This window comes from Glycine soja, chromosome 17 (assembly GCF_004193775.1).
Source record: "Glycine soja cultivar W05 chromosome 17, ASM419377v2, whole genome shotgun sequence".
Taxonomy (NCBI): domain Eukaryota; kingdom Viridiplantae; phylum Streptophyta; class Magnoliopsida; order Fabales; family Fabaceae; genus Glycine; species Glycine soja.
The window spans coordinates 298,463-318,622 of NC_041018.1; the positions used below are offsets into that span (position 1 = coordinate 298,463).

A 20,160-nucleotide genomic window follows, 5' to 3' on the forward strand; every position below is an offset into this window, starting at 1 on the left:
ATTATGCATATTAATAACAGTAAGTTAACACTTATTCTGAGTCAAAATATCATACATTTATATTTTACAAAAACAAAAAATATATTTAAAATTTCACATAAACAAATATTAAATATTTTAATATTTATAAGAAGTTATTTCTCTCAACATTATGGCATATGTGACAAGTTAACTCATTGAGATCACTCCATAAATTTTACCATATAAAATACTTTTAAAAATCAAAGTTAGTTCTTTTAGAAAAAAAAACATTTTTTTACTCCATTTATAATTTGTTTGAAAGTTAGATTTGGAAGAAAAGAAAAATAAATTTTTAAATAAATACTTATCTCATTTAATGATATTTAAATTATAAAAAAAACTGATTAATGAACCTAATATTTTGTTTTTTTATTAACTTTATTAATTTAAAACTAACAAAATTGTACTTTTTTCTTTTCAGCAAAAGACCGCACTGTATTGGGAGAGCCGCCTCTCTCAAAATACGTAGCAGAGAGAAGCTTCTGGATGATCAACTAGCTGTTCTCACCGCCATGCTTCTCTCCGGTTCTGTTCTGCAATCGGTAAGTGGTTCTGTTCTGTGGACCGAATTGAAGCTTAATGAGTTGCTGCAAGTTTATCTTATTTAGTATTGTGAATGGATGATTGAGTTTTCATTTCAAACAATACTTAAGTACAAATGAGCCGAATCCAGAGGCTTATCTTTTCACCTGTGACTGTTGATTTTACTCCCATAACACCCCTGATCACCATGTTACCACTTCCTCTCTGGACTCTGTATGCATGACTTATATATGTCTCTTAAGCCTCTCCTCTAGGACCAGATGCTTCCTGTCTTCACTGCTAAGTGCTAATTGTCAAACCTGAAAGAATCATAATAACTTCAACTACTTGGTTATCCTTTTTGCTACATGGAAGGCCTTGCTAAACTAATTATTTCTGTCATGCAATCTATCTAATCATAGATGAAGGTGCTTGCCTGTATAGCCACCACGAGGTCGAGGACAGCTGTGACCTTGACGTTGACAAAAGTAAGCTGCCATTGCAGTTAGCCATTCTAGGACGCCCTAATGTTGGTAAATCAACCTTATTGAATGCATTGTTGCAAGAAGACCATGTTCTTGTGGGTCCTGAAGCTGGTTTGACAAGAGATTCAATCAGAACCCAGTTTGAATTTCAGGGAAGAACAATTTATCTGGTAAGTATCTATATTCCATGGGTACTTTGTTTCTGTACTTCTGGTAGTATTGATAGAGATTGGAGATACAAGTAGGAATCTTGATTGTAAGAGGAAAACATAATAGTTCTTAATTTGTTTGTCTGACCTTCAAGTTAGATGATATTGGCACACGCTTCTTTTCCATTTCATGTGTGTATTGGAGCATACATGCATGTGTCTCTTTTTCTGATTTTCAATCTTGAAAATATGCAATTGTAAGTCAGCAGGTTCTCTTTAAAGTTCATAATACACTTTTAAAATATATTTTCATAGTAGCTATTGTACAATTTTTTATGGTGAGCATGATCAACTTGCTATAATTTTGATTTTCCTTTAATTCTTTAATAATATTCTTTTTTGGCACATTAATCGTCAAACATGATGCTTAGCATGGTTATAAGCATCCAAATTTATATTTTGATTGAAGGTACTCAATAGGCATGCTGATTATACTTTTGCTTCAAGGGTAATAAACTTAAGTATATTGAAATTTCAGTTAAATTTTATAAATATAATCATGTTTGCTGTCATTCAGGTTGATACTGCTGGTTGGTTACAGATGCAGTCTACTCCGGGCATTATGCAATCAAGGAAGAGTCTACTCCAGGCTCATATAATTGCTTTGGTACTAGATGCAGAAGAGGTATATATGTATGTTACATATATTTTACGTTTTGGACAATGCCACACAACTATGATATGATACATACAATTTTTTAGCCTTATAAATTGCAATTTCATAAAGTCTACTCCATTGTTCCAATTTAGTTCACATGTTTCTATTAATAAACACAAATTTAAACCTATTAAAACATGTTCCAGTAATTCATTTATTGGTTGGAGATGTTGAATTTGCTGCTTAGATTTTGCTGATTTTGGTTTCAAATACATATTCATTGAAGATTCCATAGAGCATCTTTAGTGTTCTTTTTGAGGTGAGTGGCAAGTGTACCAATTCGCTCTAAGTAGTAATTCTCGGAAGTTCGAGTATCATTTCCACAGGAATTTTATTGCACTTTTATTGAATACTCTTCAATTTGTAAGTAAGAATTAAATAGTTCAAAGCAAGAATAAGAATTAAATAGTTCAAAGCAAGAATAAAAGCAAGAGTAATTTGTAAAATCAAACAATTAGGAAATCAAGTAAGATGAGAATGTTAAGACCGGACAAACCTAACTGGCCTATGATGCATGAATTGATTATGTTTCATTACCAATGTAGTTGAATCTGTTCTACCCACACTTATCAGTTTACTTGTCCCTGATGCCTCATGATGAAAAGCTTATTTCAATTACCTATCTTCCAAATGCCTTTGTGAAGACTCAATAATTAAAATGCATTAAGACTGAATTCTAGATGTTGGCTAAGTGCTTGGGCATTGGGCCATCATTCTATGCCTAACAATGCTGACCCTATGATACTTTTCTTTATTTGTTCTATTAGGTGTTACCCTTTCTCAAGCGCATAACCCCTAAATTGATGCATGCTTTTGAAACCCTTATTAGGAAATACCCTCTCCCAAGCGGATAAAACCCAAAAGAAATTTAAGATGTAAATGCAGGATAAAAAGAAAAGAAATTAGAACATAAAACCTGGGAGGAATTCTCTTTGCATTGATAACTCTTGAAGTACACTATACATCGTTGGCTTTTTAGGCCTGCCAGGCCCTACCTAATGGATTAGCCACTCATGGCCATCATTCTATAGGCAAGGTGTGTTGACTGACTCTCTATTTATAGCTGCTGAAATGGGCTTCGGGCTTTTGTAGGCGCGCTTAGCGCGTTTAGATCGTGCGCTTAGCGCGTGTTGCAGGCTTAGCGTGTGCTTTTGTTGGATCGCGAGCTTGGCGTGTGCTCTGTGCTTAGCGCGAGTAATTGATCCTGCGCTTAACGCCTCACTTAGCGCCTATCCTTCCTTGCCCGCTTAGCGCGTGACGCGCACTAAGTGCGCGTACTAGACTGGACCTGCTTCCAATTTTCTTCTTTTTCTTCAGTTTTTCTCTTGCTTTTTGCTTGTTACACCTTCAGCCTTCAATTCTGCAACCAAAATTTAAACTTTATCAATTCTTTAACTTTTAATTACAAATAACTGTTAAATAATTATTTTTAAGCTATATTTGCTTGATTTTCTATTATTAATTTACAATTATTTAGCAGTTATCAGTGAGCAACATTGTCAGCAAGATTTTTCTATATGCTCATTAGCAAATACATTTTGCATTGATAATATTTTTTTATATGAAAAAATCTGTACTGATCAGATTATAAATGCAAGACGAAGTATGAAACATGCTGAAGTAATTATAGCCAGATGGGCAGTGGAAGAAGGACGTGGGCTGGTTGTGATTGTGAACAAGATGAACCTTCCAAGAGGCAAACACCAATCGTCATCCTATGAGAAGGTTATGGAAATTGTTCCACAAGAAATTCAGACAATTATACCTCAGGTTTGTCATGTAATAATAAGCTGAACAGTTAGTCCAGCTGTTCAATAAATTGGGCTGACACGCATCATGCTTTAAAGTGTTATGTCTTTGACATAGATGCCATAATTATGTGTTTGGACGTGTCAAAATTGGTCAGGGTTCAAACTTGAGAAGATATGTGCCGTGTGAGGCTGTCTACTTATCATACAGTCCTTACCAATTTCTCTCGTTGCTTTTAAGGGCATGAATAACGAACTTTATTTATTGTTGTATTTTGATTGAGCATTGACTTTTGACATTGTCAGCAGGTAAAAGGAATCCCAGTTGTATTCATTTCAGCATTGGAGGGAAGGGGCAGGACCACTGTCTTGAATCAGGTCATCGAAACATATGAAAAATGGTGTTCAAGATTACCTACAGCTCGTCTAAACCGTTGGTTGCAAAAGGCAATTAGTCCATCCATCATTACTTTCTGTAACAGTAAAATATGCAATTGGTAATAAATTTGCTTTCTTATTTCTCACTTTGGGTCGGTTTTGATTAGGTTATGAGCAGGCATTCTTGGAAAGGCCAAGCAGCACAGCCTAAGGTTAAGTATTTCACTCAGGTCAAGGCCCGGCCACCTACATTTGTTGCGTGACTCAACTTTCTGATACAGACATTAGGTTCTTAACCAAGTCCTTGAAGGAGAACTTTGATTTGGGTGGAATTCCTATACGGCTCATGCAACGTTTTGTCACTAAGAAAGATGCCAGTGGAAGTGAAACTAGAACTAGCAAGAATAGCCATTCAGTAGGCAGAGTGATTGAAAGGACTGTCTCTGACAAGAGAAGTGTCTTAGTTGAATAACAAATTTGACTTCTCATTGAAGGGCATGAGCATCACTCCGCAAAATTTGCTTAAACGAGTTTAGAGTAATTTAATTATAATTTTGTTCTCACTTCAATTCAAATGAACAACAAGATTCACTCTTTTTGTTTTGTACGTTTAATATTTTGTAGGACATAGTATTTGGAAACAACTGAACATGGATCAGGGTTCTCTTAAGGAATAATTATACTCATTCATCTTAATTTTTTACCACTCACTTCCAGTCTTTCACCCCCATTTTTTTTTCTCTGTACTTTTTTCATACATCACATATCATATGTTATTTTCTCTTTTTATTTTTTTCTTTTTCTTTCTTTCTATATCTCTCCTCCATCCATACCAGAATGAAGAACAATCAACCTTTGCGGTCCAAGTTATATGGTTGTAAGCTTTTTATGGTATTTATACTTTTTTTTTTATAAACAATAGCGAACGATCGAATCCATTAATTTTTTTTATAAAAAATAAAAGAAAATCAATAGTTTGAATAATAACCTATTGAATGAGGAAAAATACGACATACACTTATCAATTCACGTGATATTATTTTAGCTTACTAAATGATTTTGAATTTGAGTGTTAAATTTGTAATTCAGTTAAATTCTTGAAAGAATGGTACTCATAATGATGTCAAGCAAATTGAAACTCAAAGTTACTAATTAAGTTCAAACAATTTAATATTAATTGATGCACACCCAATTAAAAATCATATTTGATATAATTTTAAAATATTTTTAAAAAAATCATATTTGATATAATTTTAAAATATTTTTAAAAAAATCATATTTGATATAATTTTAAAATATTTTTTAAAGTCAATAATTTTATCCTAAATAACAAATCATAATTATTAATAATGTTTGAGATTTCACATCAAATGGTGATATGACCAAAATAATATATATAAATGAGAATTTTACTTTATATGTCAAATATGTAGAGTTGACGGTTGAGTTAAACTTAAACTCAAATAATAAAACCTAAGAACATCTTTAGTGGAAGAATTCATTTTAGATTATTGAATCATTTTTTGTGTGTTATATAATGTCACATAGAATGTAAAAAATTTGTTCATATTTTGTTCTAGTAATAAATCTTAATTTGAGTTCTTGGATTATTACCTGTCAATTTCATATTTAAAATTAATTAAAGAAAAAGAAATTAAAAAATAATATTTTTGAAAATGAAAGAATTCTTTCTCTAAAATCCAACTTCTAGCATAAAGAACTCTAGAATAAAAATAATAATAAATATTGTGTGATAAGGGTTCTTGAGCTCAAGAGCTAAGTTCTAGAATCCCAATATGCTCTAATAAAACTAGTAAAAAAAATAATGGATAGATATTTTTTATAATAAAAAATCAATAGATACTTTTAATCTGATTTAATTAAATTCGTAATTTTTGTTATACACAACGTCCTGTACATAAAAGGGAGACCGAGGAATCTATTTAGAGAGCTAGGCCAGTGTTGAATGGAGACAAATATGATGATCCAGATACTTGTGGGCGCTGCCACCAAATATTTTATAAATTTTTATTCAATTAAAAAAAGAGTAGATTGTATGTAAGACCGTGTAAGTCGAATCATTATTCTAAAATGGCTGGACAACACATTGTTCACCTAATTGAATTGAGACATCTCTCTTAGCTTAAATGTTGAGGTCATCATCATCACCGACGAGTCATTTCAATACAATTCAAGCACCTACTTATTTCTCCAGCTTTCAGGTGTTAGAAAAGTTAATGCTAACTCATCCAACTAGGACTCCAGAATATAATTTCTCACCATCTTAATAATAAGCAAGTGCTAATTCGTTCCCTTTTCTTTGTCCTAATGCAATGTTTCATGGCTCAATTGCATTATATTAATTAACTTCAAGCCATTTTCATATCGTTTCATTGAGTTAAATTGTATATTATATCCAGACTCCCACTAATCATCTCGTGTTGAATAACCTGCGATCGAGATTCATTAAAAAAAAATATAAACAGCAACATGCAAAAAACGAGGTATTTATTGCATGTGTTGGAATATTTAAGAAATACCTCATTATATTATTATTATTCTCGTTGTTGTATTTTAAATGGTAAACAAAATATACAAAAACATATATAATGTAGGTAGTAATGGTAAATAAACATTTAAGAAATACTCATAGGCATGTTTAGAATGACCAGTGTCCTCTGGCTCGTGAACAAAATCATTAATATATGGTAATTTAAGAAACATATATTAAGTTTTAAATGAATACTAAAGAAATATGTTTTTTTTATATACTTATAAAGTGTACGATGTGTGATCGTGCGTGTCAATGCTTTTTAGGCATGTGCGTACTGCAAGTGATGAGTAGGCGCATTCTAGACTTTTTGGCACATAATCTCCCATCTATTCCAACTTCTTGTCGACATTTATAATTTAGGACTTCCTTGAACATCTTAGAGTCCATAACAGTGTCTTTGTAGTGAAGTTTTTCTTGAGTTGATCCTCATCTCTACATCATATTCTCACTAATTTACCAGTGAAAGTGAGCAATCAATATAGAAAGATTGTTATTACCCGAGAGACAATGCAATTAAAATTAATTAAGATAGTTTACTAATCAAAGTCGACTCAATTAGTTGAAGGAATTCAAATAAGCATGCTAAAAACATCATGTCGGTATGTTCACATCATGTATTTTTTTTCTTCAAGTTATGCTTATCTCTTCCTATAATTGACCACACGTATTTGCAATAGGTATCAAAATTGGCCACCCTACCTGTCAAATTTGGTCAATAAGCCCATGCCCAACCAACACAAAAAAGTTATGAGTACGTATTAAAAAAGTGTTGGGTTTTGTACCTCTAATTTCAGCAATTTGAATTTTAGGATCCATTTTAGCAGTGACCAAATCATACTTGAAAAACCTATACTTCATCTCTAGGAGTAAGACAACTTTTTCTATCTTGAATATATGATCACAACAAGCCTAAGATGCAAGAAGAGGAACTGTAATGTGCATAGCAGAGTTATTATTGGAATGTAAAATAAAAAAGTGTCAACTCGCATATAAGTCATGTTCAACATAATAATTGGTTGCAGTGTGACTTTATCTCATAACAGTAGTTGTGAGATAAAATGATACTAATAAAACAAGAGTACAGAATTAATAATTTGTTATGCGAAAGTGGTCTCTATTTTTAATTTTTTTTATATAAATTAATCTTTTGGGGATAAAATTATTTATAGATAATATGATAGGATTAATTTATTAATTAGTAAGTCGATATTTTAGGGAACAAATTTATTTAGACGTATATTTTTAAAGAATGAGGTAATAAAAGTTGTTACCTTCTAAAGACAAAATTATATAATATTTTTAATGTGTGTTCATAAGTATATTAGTTAAGAAATGTTAAATATTTTTTATTTTAAAAGAATATTGAATACAATTTAAACAACAAGTCTATAATTAATATATGAAGATTTATGAATTTTAAGTGTTTTTATGCTTAAATAAATGAAACTTTTCATTGTCTATTAAGAAAACACAATCTTGTACTGCTTATGCTCTTTCTTTCCCAAATTCAATTTTGAATCAGTGGGACTTTTTTGTTTTGTTTTGGGTCTAGCAAATCGTGTACCCTCATATGGTTTTACGCTACTTAAATGCGAGTGTCAATTCGGACCATACTATATAAGTGGGCCGAAATAAAAAAAATTGTCTAGTGCACGTAGAACTCTTTTTCTTATTTGTCTTGATCAAAGAATGAAACCCAATATATGTATATAGGTAAATGCTGTGGCATAACATAAGAAATTAAAGTGAAAAAAATAAAACGGTAATTTCATTTTCAACGTAATGCTTTATTAAACAGAAAAGAAGAGAACCCCTATCTCCTCAATTATATGATTAGGATTAGGGCTTCTGCGTGGGTAATTATCATTCGCCAAAAATGACATCTTTGTTACCCAGCTATTGCGGGAAATATAGATATATTACTTATGAGAAATTAAAGCTGCGTACATTACTCAAATTTGTATTTGTATCAGTATCAGTATCAGGTACAGCTGTTGTCAGATTATATACCTAAAGTGTCCAACAACACAAGTGGTTTCTTGTCCTTTATTTTCTTCACGGGAAACACTGTGAGCCTCTGACCACACACTACACCCAAACTGTCTCCCATAACTACCTATTATAGATACTTACTATTTTCTGATGCAATTTTACATACATTTTCATTTTCAATTCTTCTAAATTTTAACCAATCCAAATATTTTTTATTTTAAACAAACGAATCTCAGATGGAATGGAACTGTCTGATAATTGTCTTTCCTTAAACATTTTTTACTTTTAAATTGAATCTGAAGTAAAAAGTAAAAACCTACATATACATGCTAGCCAAAAAAAAAAAAACCTAACTATGCCCAAGGGGATCTCTGCGCTAATAATTATGAAAACCTGCCGATTTTAATTAGTTATTTTTAAAATATTTCATATATTTTGAAAAACAAAATTGTGTTTTTTTCTTTCATATTATTGATTTTATTTAACATTTTAATGTATGCAGAAATATAAAAAAAAAACTTAAAATATAGTTTATCATATATATATATATATATATATATATATATATAATATTTTAAATAACATAAAATGAACATTTTTATCACACACTATGCAAACTTGCAGCCTAGACTTCAGCTGGCTACCAAACCTGATCCCATGCGTTCCAAACTTCCAATGCATACTTTTTAAAATAAAGATGGATGGACATCTCCATTTTAATGAACTTTTTAAAGAGATAAGATGAAAATGGAGTACATATGTATAGATAATATATGTGATAGAAAGAGAAATGATATGTATAATGTATTCCCATATTACAATTCTATTCTTTTTTTTTTACTTGTAAATTGCGATTCTCTTTTAATAATTGATAATCCAATTCATAACCCTAGCGAGACTCATTTCATTTATCCGGAGTCATGCTATAAAATTATCTTGTTTTTTTAATCTTTACTTACTACTTTTTTTTTTTATTATATCGCCTTTAGTTGTTTTCATATGTGTGAATACATATTAAAAAAATGCACATGCATTTATTCCAATATATATAACTTTTTTTTTAAAAAAATCTCCTTATTGTTTCTATAAAATACTGTTTTAAATATAACTACGTAAAGAAATATTAAAAAATATGACAAAGCATTGAAAAATGTTGCTTTTGGGGGGAAATTAAACAGTTTTCTAAACGATACTTATTTATATAAAAAAATACTATATGAAAAGTCAATGAAGCTTGTACACAATTCATTTTGAAATTTAGTTAATTAGAAAATATAAATTTAAATATAGTATTTTAAATTAAAAAATTAAAATACATGATCAAATTAAAAAGGAAAAATAATTTTATTTTATTAAAAAAATTAAAATAAAAACATCAATTATAAAGTAAAACATGTCAATGTTTACGTTAGAATACCTTAAAAAATAAGTTATACGTATTAAAATATAGTTTAATGTAATAGATAGAGTGAATATTGAGAGTGATTTTCATTTATTATGTTTAAGTTTTTTTATCACCACAATAATAGGCTTTTAAGATAAAACTCATAAAATTATTTTATTACCATTGATATATCTTTTAAGATGTTTATTATAAGAGAAAAAGAACTATATTGTATAGTGATATTGTAGAAAAGTTTTATAATATCATTCAATCACAAATAATAATTTATGATAAATTATTAATTTTTATGATAATTATTTTATAAATTATAAAAAATGATATCTAATTAGATGATAATATAAAATTATATATATATATATATATATATATATATATATATATATATATATATAATTATAAAACTCTTATCATAAAACTCAACAAACATATATGATTATTTGCAATTAAACTACGGTATAAAATATTTTATAGTAAACTTTGTATATTTTATTTTTTTATACTTAACAATTTCTATTAATATTATGATATAATTAATGTTAATGCTTACAATTTAAATTTGTCAAACAAAAATTATATCGATAAAGACTAATCTAAGGTTCATTATTTTTTCTTCCAATGTTTCATTAATTATAAGCTCAAAAAGAAGTAAAAAAAAGCGGCATGCTAATAAATTGGACATCGATATTCAATACCATTAAGTCTTATGCTAATTTACATAGCTATATTTTTCTAAATCAGTTAACATTTCTGACCGTGAAAATATTAAAAGGACAGTTTTTATCAAAATAAATAAAAATACACTATTTTTCTATTCGAAGGTTTAAGTTTTATTTATATCCATCACAATTAAACTCTAAAAATTATAATATGTTATTTTTGTCAAATTTATTAATTCTATAGTAATTCGATGAAAAGATTGCCTTGAGTAAATAATAAATATTTGAAATATAATTAATTATAGTATTTTAGTGTATTGAGGTAAACTTATTCTGTAAATTAAATGAATAGTAAATATATATTATTATCTGTTTAATTCAAAATCATGTTAATTTAATTAGAAAATATCTTCAACTTTATATGAACAAAAATTATATTCACATGATAGAAACTTTACTTAAAACTAGTATACAAAATCACATTGGTATACATACCTAAAAAGATAATTAAATCATTTAATAAATATATTTTTATATATTACAAAGTGTTTGAAGAAATAAGCTTCACCTTACTAAAAATCCGACACTGTGTTTATAAATATCTGCTAAAATGTAGATGAAAAATCTATTTATATAATTGTTGACTAACTTCAAAGCATTTGGGTTAATTATTTTTTATTAGATGTTCTTTTATATACGATAAATTTAATATTTAGTTTAGATGACTTTAATTATTTGCAAGAAGGCATATTAATATTTATATAAAACATTTTATATGAAAACACGTCAATATATAAATTATAGAATTAAGCATATATAACACATGGAATGAATTTGTGGCACAAAAACTCACTAAATTACGCAGAGGAATATATAGATATATAAAAAAGAGAAATTAAGACAAATATAATTTATATAAAAAAAACTTATTATTATCATAATCACTTGATTAACTTTTTACAAAATATACGAATGTAAATATTTACTTCGACCACATTTAACGTGTAGGAGTAAATATATTTAAAAGTAAAACTTTACATCATTACATGTGAACATATTAATAATATCAAAAGTAATTAATAAGACAGATACATTTGTATTTTAAATATATGGCGTGTTATATGTGTTGCCAAATGTGTAAATCACTAAACTTAATTTATTTATACTAATTATGCTCTGTATTGTATAAATCATGAAACTAGTTAAGTAAATAAACAAGTTATGATATACTAATAAAATACATAACTCAACAAAGCATAGAAATATGGAAATTAATCATTGAGTGTGTGTGTGGAGAGAGAGTTAATCTCTATTGATTTTGAATAGATAATTGTCAGCAAATACAAACCCAATAATTAAATAATGAAGTCGTGCATCACTTAAAATATTATTGTTAAAGTTTTTTTAAAGTTAATCTCTACTGATTAAATGATATAGAACTGATGGATATATTAATTTCTTTTAAAGTTTTTTTTTTCAATATGTGATATATTACACTACTAATTTGTCTCTTAACCCATTGAATGGGAAATCTTTAATTTTTGTAATCTCTTTATATATGTTTTATATATCTAATAAATGGTACCAAAATGAAGTTACGAGTTTAAAGTTTAAACCTTATGTGATAAAACAAATAAATAGATTTCTTATTGTATCATTAATTATGAGTGTATATATAGTAGGAAAAAAAAAGATAGAAATAAAAAAATAGAAAATGATATATGCAATTTTTTTATCAGCAATATATGTAATAAGTGATGTGTAATGAGAAATAAAAATTAAAAAAATGAAGAGAGAGACAGGTAAGATATTCATGAAATTGAGGTTTGAAAAAATCAAAATTGATGTGATAACATCTCAAAATTCATGGACGCATTAACATCCATACTTGTGTAATTTATTCTGGAAAGCACCAGATCAATGCCCCAACGCTGCATTTTGTATAAATCCAACATGAAATGCCTTCAGCTTTCTAGTTAATTTGCACTGTAGTCGCATAGGTGCTAATTGAGAGATTTCCATTTCCCTACATTCACCAGCAGGAATGGTGCTACATGTATAAGTACGTGAGAAGGAGAGAGATCGAGGGGAATATATCCCCCTCGGATTTGGAACCCTAATATCACATTTATCATATGTTTTTCTACATTAAATAAACTGAAAACTGTGGCTGGAATCTCCTTTAACGATTTGGTATCTTATCTACATTGGGATTAGTTTAATTTGTTTGGATAAAACATCACTTTATGTAGCACTAATTAATCTCAGTGTTGCCGCGTTTTGAATTAAATAATGATTATGTCAAACTTAAATAGTCTAGGACAGAACTAACACAGTTCATTTTATATCAAAAAACTGGAAGCAACACTACCCAGCCTATACATCTACACAAAACGGGTAAGTGGGTAACTTCAAAATCAATTTTTACTGATAATAATAAAAAAAAAGAAAAGGTTTAAAACTCAAACCCTAAGAGTAATACATATTGATCATTGATCAAAATAAGTCATACAATTATCTTATTGAAATCTAAAATAAGATACGAGATTAATTAGAGAGTAACGAAAACGTACAACCTAGATAAAGTTGATAGCGGAAATTAGCACAGATAATTGTCTCTATCTATCTATATATATATGTATGTGCAGTTCACAGATAGCTAGATATAATTGACGAGTCATTACTTGAAGGACATGTTGCTGTACTCTTGATTTGGTGGCTCAGGGATTGGATTCCAGTCCCAGAGTCGGTCAGAGAAGGTGGGTGGAAGTGGATTTGGTAGCGAGCTGAGAGACACTACCGCTGAAGGTTGCATCAGCAAAGTGGAGAACTGATTGGGATGGCTTTGGCTTTGAACATTGTAGTACTGCTGTTGATAACTCATTAGCCTATTCAGATCATCCATATTCACCACTCCACTGTTGTTGGAACTGGAAGGCCCAGCAGAGAAGATTGTTGGAACATGTGCTGCAGCTTGCTTAGATTGCTGCTGCATCATCATCAAGCCTTCCTCATGATCCATTGGAACAACTGGAAGTGCCATTGTGGTGCTGAGTGCTCCCATTGCAGCACGGTAAGCAGCATTGTATTTGGAAAGTCCAAGAGCTGTGTTGACATCACTGCTTGCTTCCGTTTCATTAATTTTGTCAACTATGTGTTCAGTTGTTGGCGGCTTTAATTGTCCCACGAATCCCATGTTGATGTTGTGCTGAACCATTTCATTGTGCTTCTTATTATTGTCATGAGAAGCCCTTGACGAGGATGGCCTCGTTGGGAGGCAGCGAGGGAGGGAAGGATGGTCCTCCACTCCAGCTCTCTTGTACACACGGCAAAGCGATATCTCAGCCTGCAAATGTTAAGAGATTCATTTTGGTGAAAACGGAGCCATGAAAATGAATTTATGATGAGACTTCAAAATTCATGCATGCAGTCTCATAAATGTGTGTGAGAGAAAGTGAATTAATTAATAATGACAAACGGTGCTGGTTGTTTTGATTTTCTGCCAACTCTTTTTTTTTTTTTAAATCCCTCTTTCTATCACGTACTCATTAATTGTTCACCTCTCCATCTTGATCGAGAGTGTCTTGACTTTTGATCAGTGGCTGCAATAAGTTTCACGCAGCTATACTATTATGGTGTGCTATAGCTTTGAATCTAGCTTTGATTTTGGAAGTGAATCGAAGCATCGATATATAAAAGTTAGCTAGCTAAAGAAAACGATCAATCTCGAAAACCCAAACCCAAAACCAAGATGAATTACTTTAGGTTTAAAACTAACTAGGGTTGAATTATAAAACCAAATTAATTAAGACATGGCGGATTTATCATGGAAGAAAGAAGAAGGAGAAGAAGCTTAATTAAATATAAAGCACATACATATGTGGTATGTGGTATGTGGTATGTGGTACTAGCTAGTACCTTTTGATATCGTTCAGTTTCATGTTGCGGCAAGCGATACTCGTTCATAATCCAACTGGTTCGTATGCCTTTAGGAGCTTTCCCAGAATAGAAAACTAGGGTTTTCTTGAGGCCGATAGAGCGAAAATTCTCGGTTCGGATCATCCTATCAGCTCCTGTTGCCTTCCAATACCCAGAGGTAGTAACACGATTGGGACGATCACCGTTGCGATACTTCCTATCTCTGGGCACATAGAAGTACCACTCCTTCTCACCAATAGCTGCCAAGGCTGCTCATAACACACACACATACTTGATTAAAATTCAACAATCCGTGTGCACAATAAACATCTCAATTGAAATAAAAATATCTATATGTATGCGTAAGAGGGAAAAGTTAGCTATGTAGGAAAAAGATATAATATATATGTATATAAAATTAAAGAGAGATGGCAGAAAAAAGGGGGAGTTAGTTCCCAGAATTGCTTCAAGAAAAGGGAAGCTTTAATATATGTATGTGTATATATACCGGGAAGCTCCCAAGGGTCATAGCGATAAAGATCGAGGAAAGTAATAAGCTCAACGTTGAAACGCTTTCCCTCCACCTTACGGCGAAGGTAGAATTCCACGAGCTCTTCTTCAGTTGGGTGGAAGCGAAAGCCGGGCATGACCATGTCGTGCTCGTGATCATCATTATCGTCGACGTCGACGGGCTTGTTGGTGGTGGAGGCGGTGGTGGCATCCTCTTGGCTCTGGCTATGGCTGAGGCTCATGGTGGGTGATGAGTTTGCAGCTGCAATTGCCATTGACTCTATCTCTATGTATGTAAGTAAGTAACTAACAACTAGTATATAGTTAATCTCAGGCAGGGGCTACAACTACTACTACTACACTTTGCTTTGGCCTCACCTCTTTATACTCACAAAAGTAATATTTGTACGAATTTGGTGCTACACTAGTGTTAGGCAAAGATAAGAGACTGATGGTTAACATGACCACTACCACTGCTATATGCAAATGACGAAACTCAATTAACTTTTTTTTTTTTTTTAAATAAATTTTTGTCTTCCTCTTTCTCGCTCTAGAAAATGGGACGGATTTAATTTAAATTCAGAAAATAAAAAAAAAAAGGGAAGAGAGAAGAAACGAGGAGAGGAGTTAATAGAAACATCTACATAGCTTTCAAGCAGGCCCTACATGGGGAGAGGGCATACGCTAAGGTGTTTTTAAGATGAGAAAATGACTTTTCAAAAAGAGGACAGGGTGGCTACAGCCCCAAAGCGGTGCCCTTGGACCTTTCTTCCACCACCTACAAAAACACTTTGAAAAAAAATATATATATATTTATTTACCTTATATCTTCTATATATTTCTACCTTCACCAAAATATATTGTAAGTTTGTGTCACGAAATCATATATCTCACCTAAAACCCACTCACATCAGTTTTATCAAATAAAATATTCTTGTTTAAAAAACACTCGTGTGCTCTTTCTCTCTCCCCTCTTGTCTGTCTCTTTCGGATCGATAGATTATGTTATGTTAACTCTAAACTAAAACTGTTTTTTAACTAAAGCCAACTTTTCATTCACTATATATTTTTTTATTATCTGATCTCCCTCTGTATAGTAATATAAAAATCGAATATATGATGAATTCTCTATTACAAAGTCTCTTTTTTTATTAGATCAATAAATAAAATAAAAAACTTTCAAATAGGTTGTTATACTGCTGGGACTTTCATATGTTCCATGCAGCAAATTCTTGAGTATGTTGAATTGTTGATTTCGTTATTGCGTTAATTGGTTCTTTTTCCCGCCCGTACTTTAGCAGTTCACGTGCACCACATGAATCCTGTAAGTCTCATCAATTATGTATACGATGAAAATATCATAAAATCTTCAAGTTGGTCCTCCATAGTGATTAATCATGCATATATGGAAATTTAAAGTTATCTATTATGTTTATTGTGTACATGGATGTTTTTAAATTAAATTCAAAGTAAAAAAGGTTTTAAAAGTATTTTATTTTATTAAATAAGAATGGATATATAGATAGTGTTTTTAGAATTGAAAAAAAAATGAAGATAAATTATTTGAATATATTTGTATTAATATGCAGTGTATCTAAATTTAAAATTTAATAATCAAACTTAAATTAAGATTAACTAAGATTTTAATAATTTAAAAATTCAGTTAAAATTTTTAAAATAAAGATGTCTTCAATTTATATAGTATATTAAAACTCAAAACTTAAAATTTAAATAATAGCATTTGAGAGGAATAATAATTATAAGCTAAAAATGAAATTAGACATTCAAAATAGGAGAAACCATGCATGTCAGCATGTATCTCACTATTTATTCTATCATTTATCCATATTATTTTAATTCACTTCTTAATCATATTCATGCTGTCCACTCTGACTATTTTAAGACACTTTTTCAATATTTTTTATATATTCAAATTTGTTTTTAAGAATATTAATATAAATCATAGGAAATTAAGATAATAAAAATGAAAAATAAATTACCTAAAAAATATTTTTGTTTGCAAAATAAAATATAATCTATATTAAATTCTATAATTATATAATTTTAAGCCATTTTATATTTTTTAAATACTTCAACGAGTAATTTTTAAACATATAATGAGTTTTTTTAAACTTAAAAATAATTCTAAAATTAATTATTTTTTATATAAGTATTTTTCTTAAGAAACAAATAGAATTTGTTTCTTAAAATAAATAAAAATTATTTTTTAAGCAAAAATATTTTATACAAATATGTTAAAAAAAACAAAAAGTTATTTATTATTATTAAAATAAGCACTAAATTTAAAGAAATTGACCCAATTAGTAAGTTAGCTTCTAATTAAGATTTTAATTTAACTTTCGACTAGCAAGTCATGAGTTTAAAACTAAGTTATAAGCTATATAAACTAGCTTTTAAGTTAGCTATCAATTAGTTTTTTAGCTCGTAAAAGTTTTTTTTTCAAAAATAAATATTCAAATTCATATATAATATAAGACCGCATCAAAGGACATATTGTTTGTTTTATAACATTTTCACAATGGCAATTAAGTGGGAACTTCATGTATATCACTCAAAAAAATTGAAATTGAAATTTTATACTAGTTTAAAAGCAAGTATTCGTTACTTAACATAGTCTAAATGAGTTAACTAATTAAGTTTAGTACTTCAAACTTAAAATTTGAGCAATAAAAATATATTTCCTAACGAGTCAATTAAAAAATTAATTTAAGTTGTTTACAAACACAAAGTTTAAATTTAACTTAATTTTAAAAAAAATTATAAAAAAACTTCTTTATTTCTCAAAAAATAAAAAATTGACTTAATTTATTTATAACTTGATTGTCTTTTACTTTATCAAAAATTTCCTTGGAATATTTTTTATACGCTTAATAATTTAGTATTTAGACATTATCTGTGTATTGGAAATAAATTAAGTAAGAATATAGTGGATTTGTTCAAATGATGGATTCATATTAAAAGATGAATTATTTTTGTGATATTTTCACAATAATAAGCGACAAATTCCTTCATATATTAATAAATATTTTTTTACTAGTTTAAAAGTAAGAAATTTTTATTTAACATGATTTAAATGCATAAGTCAACTCAAGTTGAATATTTCAAACATAAACTTGACCTGTGAAAAAAAAATTACTTGATGAACCAAACTAAAAATTTTAAATTAACTTGTTTATAAAAGATAAATTCTAAATTATCTTATTTATTTCAATTATAATTGAATAGTCTTTATCGAAATTTTCTTGATTCGCTTTCTTGTTTAATAATTTACTACGTATTTAGAGGTTATCTTTATACTCAAAATAATAAAGATATAAATTAAAAATTATTTTGCATTCATGAGGATAATTTAAGATTAAGATATAAAATATTTAATGATGGAAATGATAATTTTTTTAAATAAAATAATAACGTTACTACTCATGTCTTCTTACATTTATATCACATGTCTTCTTACATTTCATAGAAAATCAATTTTTTTTCAATTAGTCATTCTTTTAAAAGAGATTTATACTTTCCTTAATTTTAATTAATACTCGTAGTTATTCCATTAACATTATACGTATTCAAATCATAAAAGGTTTACTAGAGAATAAATCCTTGGAAAGAGGCAAGAAGTTTTAATATGACTAAATTTTGAACCGAGATTAATTTCATAGTTAATTTGAATCAGTACAAATCTTAGAGTATATTAAAAGGATATAAATTTTTTCACATAATTAATTAAATATTTAAGTTTTAATAAATAATTATTTAATAAATAATAATTTTTAAAAATATTTGCTATTAATTCTATGAATAAAATTATATATATGATCTACTACTAAAAAAATTAAAGCAAATAACAATTCAAAAATATATTTTTCATATATATATATTTTCCTTTATTAATATTTTTTTAAAAAAAAAACTCATACACAAAAGGTCATAAGGAAGGGGGACCAAGGCCATGCTTGCTTCTCTCTTGGATATGTTTCTAACTCGAAGGAAAGATTGACTTAAGGATAAAACAACTAATTAAAGCATAAGCTTTATGATCATTAATAAAAATATATTTTCTTTTAGTTTTTATAAAACAAAAACTTCAAAATAAATATATTTTTGTTAAAATTTGATTTAAACCTCCCTTATTATTAGTCCAGCCTATCTAAAGAATTAAAGTTTTTAAAAATATCTCAACATCTCAAAAACAAAAGATTTAATTAAGGTGATTATAAAAAAACAGAGATAACATCACATGATAACACGCGACAAACACAATAAAATCACATTTTTTAAATCTTATCATATCTAAATTTTATAAATCCAACGATATTATTCTTCTAAAGAAACTCGTGTGATATTATTACGATGGAAACAACATTTTATATAATTTAGTCTGTCATCATAACTATGGTAATTATTTATTTATATTTTAAATAGCATGTCACCTGTTAAAATCAATAAAGTACGTAAGAAAATTAATCATTAATTATGTTTTAGTTGTGTATATTTTGTAAGCTTAATTTATGTACTTTTTTGAAAACGTTAGATTTAATTAATGGGTATATTGATCAAATTTTTTTATTAGAAAGTTATTTAATGCATCATTGTATACTAAATTTGAGAATTGATTTGATCCCATCCTATTTATAAATTATCAATAAAATATTTTTTTTATAAAAAAATGGGATTATCAATAAAATAGTCTTTTTTCATCCATTTCAAAAATACACATACAATATACGAGATACTCATTACTTAAACTAATAAAATACAGAAATTAATAAGAAAAACTAATTAATTTTAATTAGAGGAAAGACCATAGATCTAAAAATTAAAATTAAAATCTTTGATCAGTTAAAACTGCTCCCACTTTTTTCATGAGTGAGTTTGAAATCTCCTTAAGCTATTTTTTTTTTCGTTTGTTGGATAATTTTTCTCTCTAGGAAATTCTTTCTTGCCTAAGAGTTAATTGAGTTGTTGGGTGAAAAAGTTTGCGATTCAGGATCTTTTGAGGTGAACCTCAGTTGATAACTTCAGTATGTTGCTGCCTATTCGGTAGCATTGTGTCCTCTTTATTCTACCATTTTCCAAAACTAAA

At 28.7% G+C, this 20,160-nt stretch overlaps 2 protein-coding genes across 3 annotated transcripts; one reads left to right on the top strand and one right to left on the bottom strand.

The window, feature by feature from the left end:
• Positions 1-447: 447 nt before the first annotated feature.
• LOC114392445 (GTPase Der-like) lies at positions 448-4,731 on the top strand. Of its 2 annotated transcripts, none has more exons than XM_028353590.1 (6): positions 448-563; positions 966-1,198; positions 1,755-1,862; positions 3,480-3,665; positions 3,950-4,090; positions 4,189-4,731. In XM_028353590.1, the coding sequence occupies exons 3-6, from the start codon at positions 1,779-1,781 to the stop codon at positions 4,282-4,284; spliced, it is 507 nt and encodes a 168-aa protein (XP_028209391.1). In that variant the 5' UTR covers positions 448-563; positions 966-1,198; positions 1,755-1,778; the 3' UTR covers positions 4,285-4,731. The 2 variants fall into 2 exon arrangements, with proteins under 2 accessions (XP_028209391.1, XP_028209392.1); XM_028353591.1 differs by having other exon boundaries at positions 3,953-4,090.
• Positions 4,732-13,026: 8,295 nt separating this feature from the next.
• On the bottom strand, positions 13,027-15,590 carry LOC114392602 (NAC domain-containing protein 35-like). Its single transcript, XM_028353792.1, has 3 exons — positions 15,055-15,590; positions 14,547-14,815; positions 13,027-13,974 (listed from the first exon to the last, which is right to left on the bottom strand). The coding sequence occupies exons 1-3, from the start codon at positions 15,329-15,331 to the stop codon at positions 13,309-13,311; spliced, it is 1,212 nt and encodes a 403-aa protein (XP_028209593.1). The 5' UTR covers positions 15,332-15,590; the 3' UTR covers positions 13,027-13,308.
• Positions 15,591-20,160: the final 4,570 nt, after the last annotated feature.

Coding starts and splice junctions, on each gene's coding strand:
- LOC114392445 (XM_028353590.1), top strand. CDS start 1,779: ATGCAGTCTACTCCGGGCATTATGCAATCAAGGAAGAGTCTACTCCAG. Junction 3,666..3,949: donor TTCAGACAATTATACCTCAG/GTTTGTCATGTA, acceptor TGACATTGTCAG/CAGGTAAAAGGAATCCCAGT. Junction 4,091..4,188: donor TAAACCGTTGGTTGCAAAAG/GCAATTAGTCCA, acceptor GGTTTTGATTAG/GTTATGAGCAGGCATTCTTG.
- LOC114392602 (XM_028353792.1), bottom strand. CDS start 15,331: ATGGCAATTGCAGCTGCAAACTCATCACCCACCATGAGCCTCAGCCAT. Junction 14,816..15,054: donor TGACCCTTGGGAGCTTCCCG/GTATATATACAC, acceptor TGTTATGAGCAG/CCTTGGCAGCTATTGGTGAG. Junction 13,975..14,546: donor AAACTGAACGATATCAAAAG/GTACTAGCTAGT, acceptor TAACATTTGCAG/GCTGAGATATCGCTTTGCCG.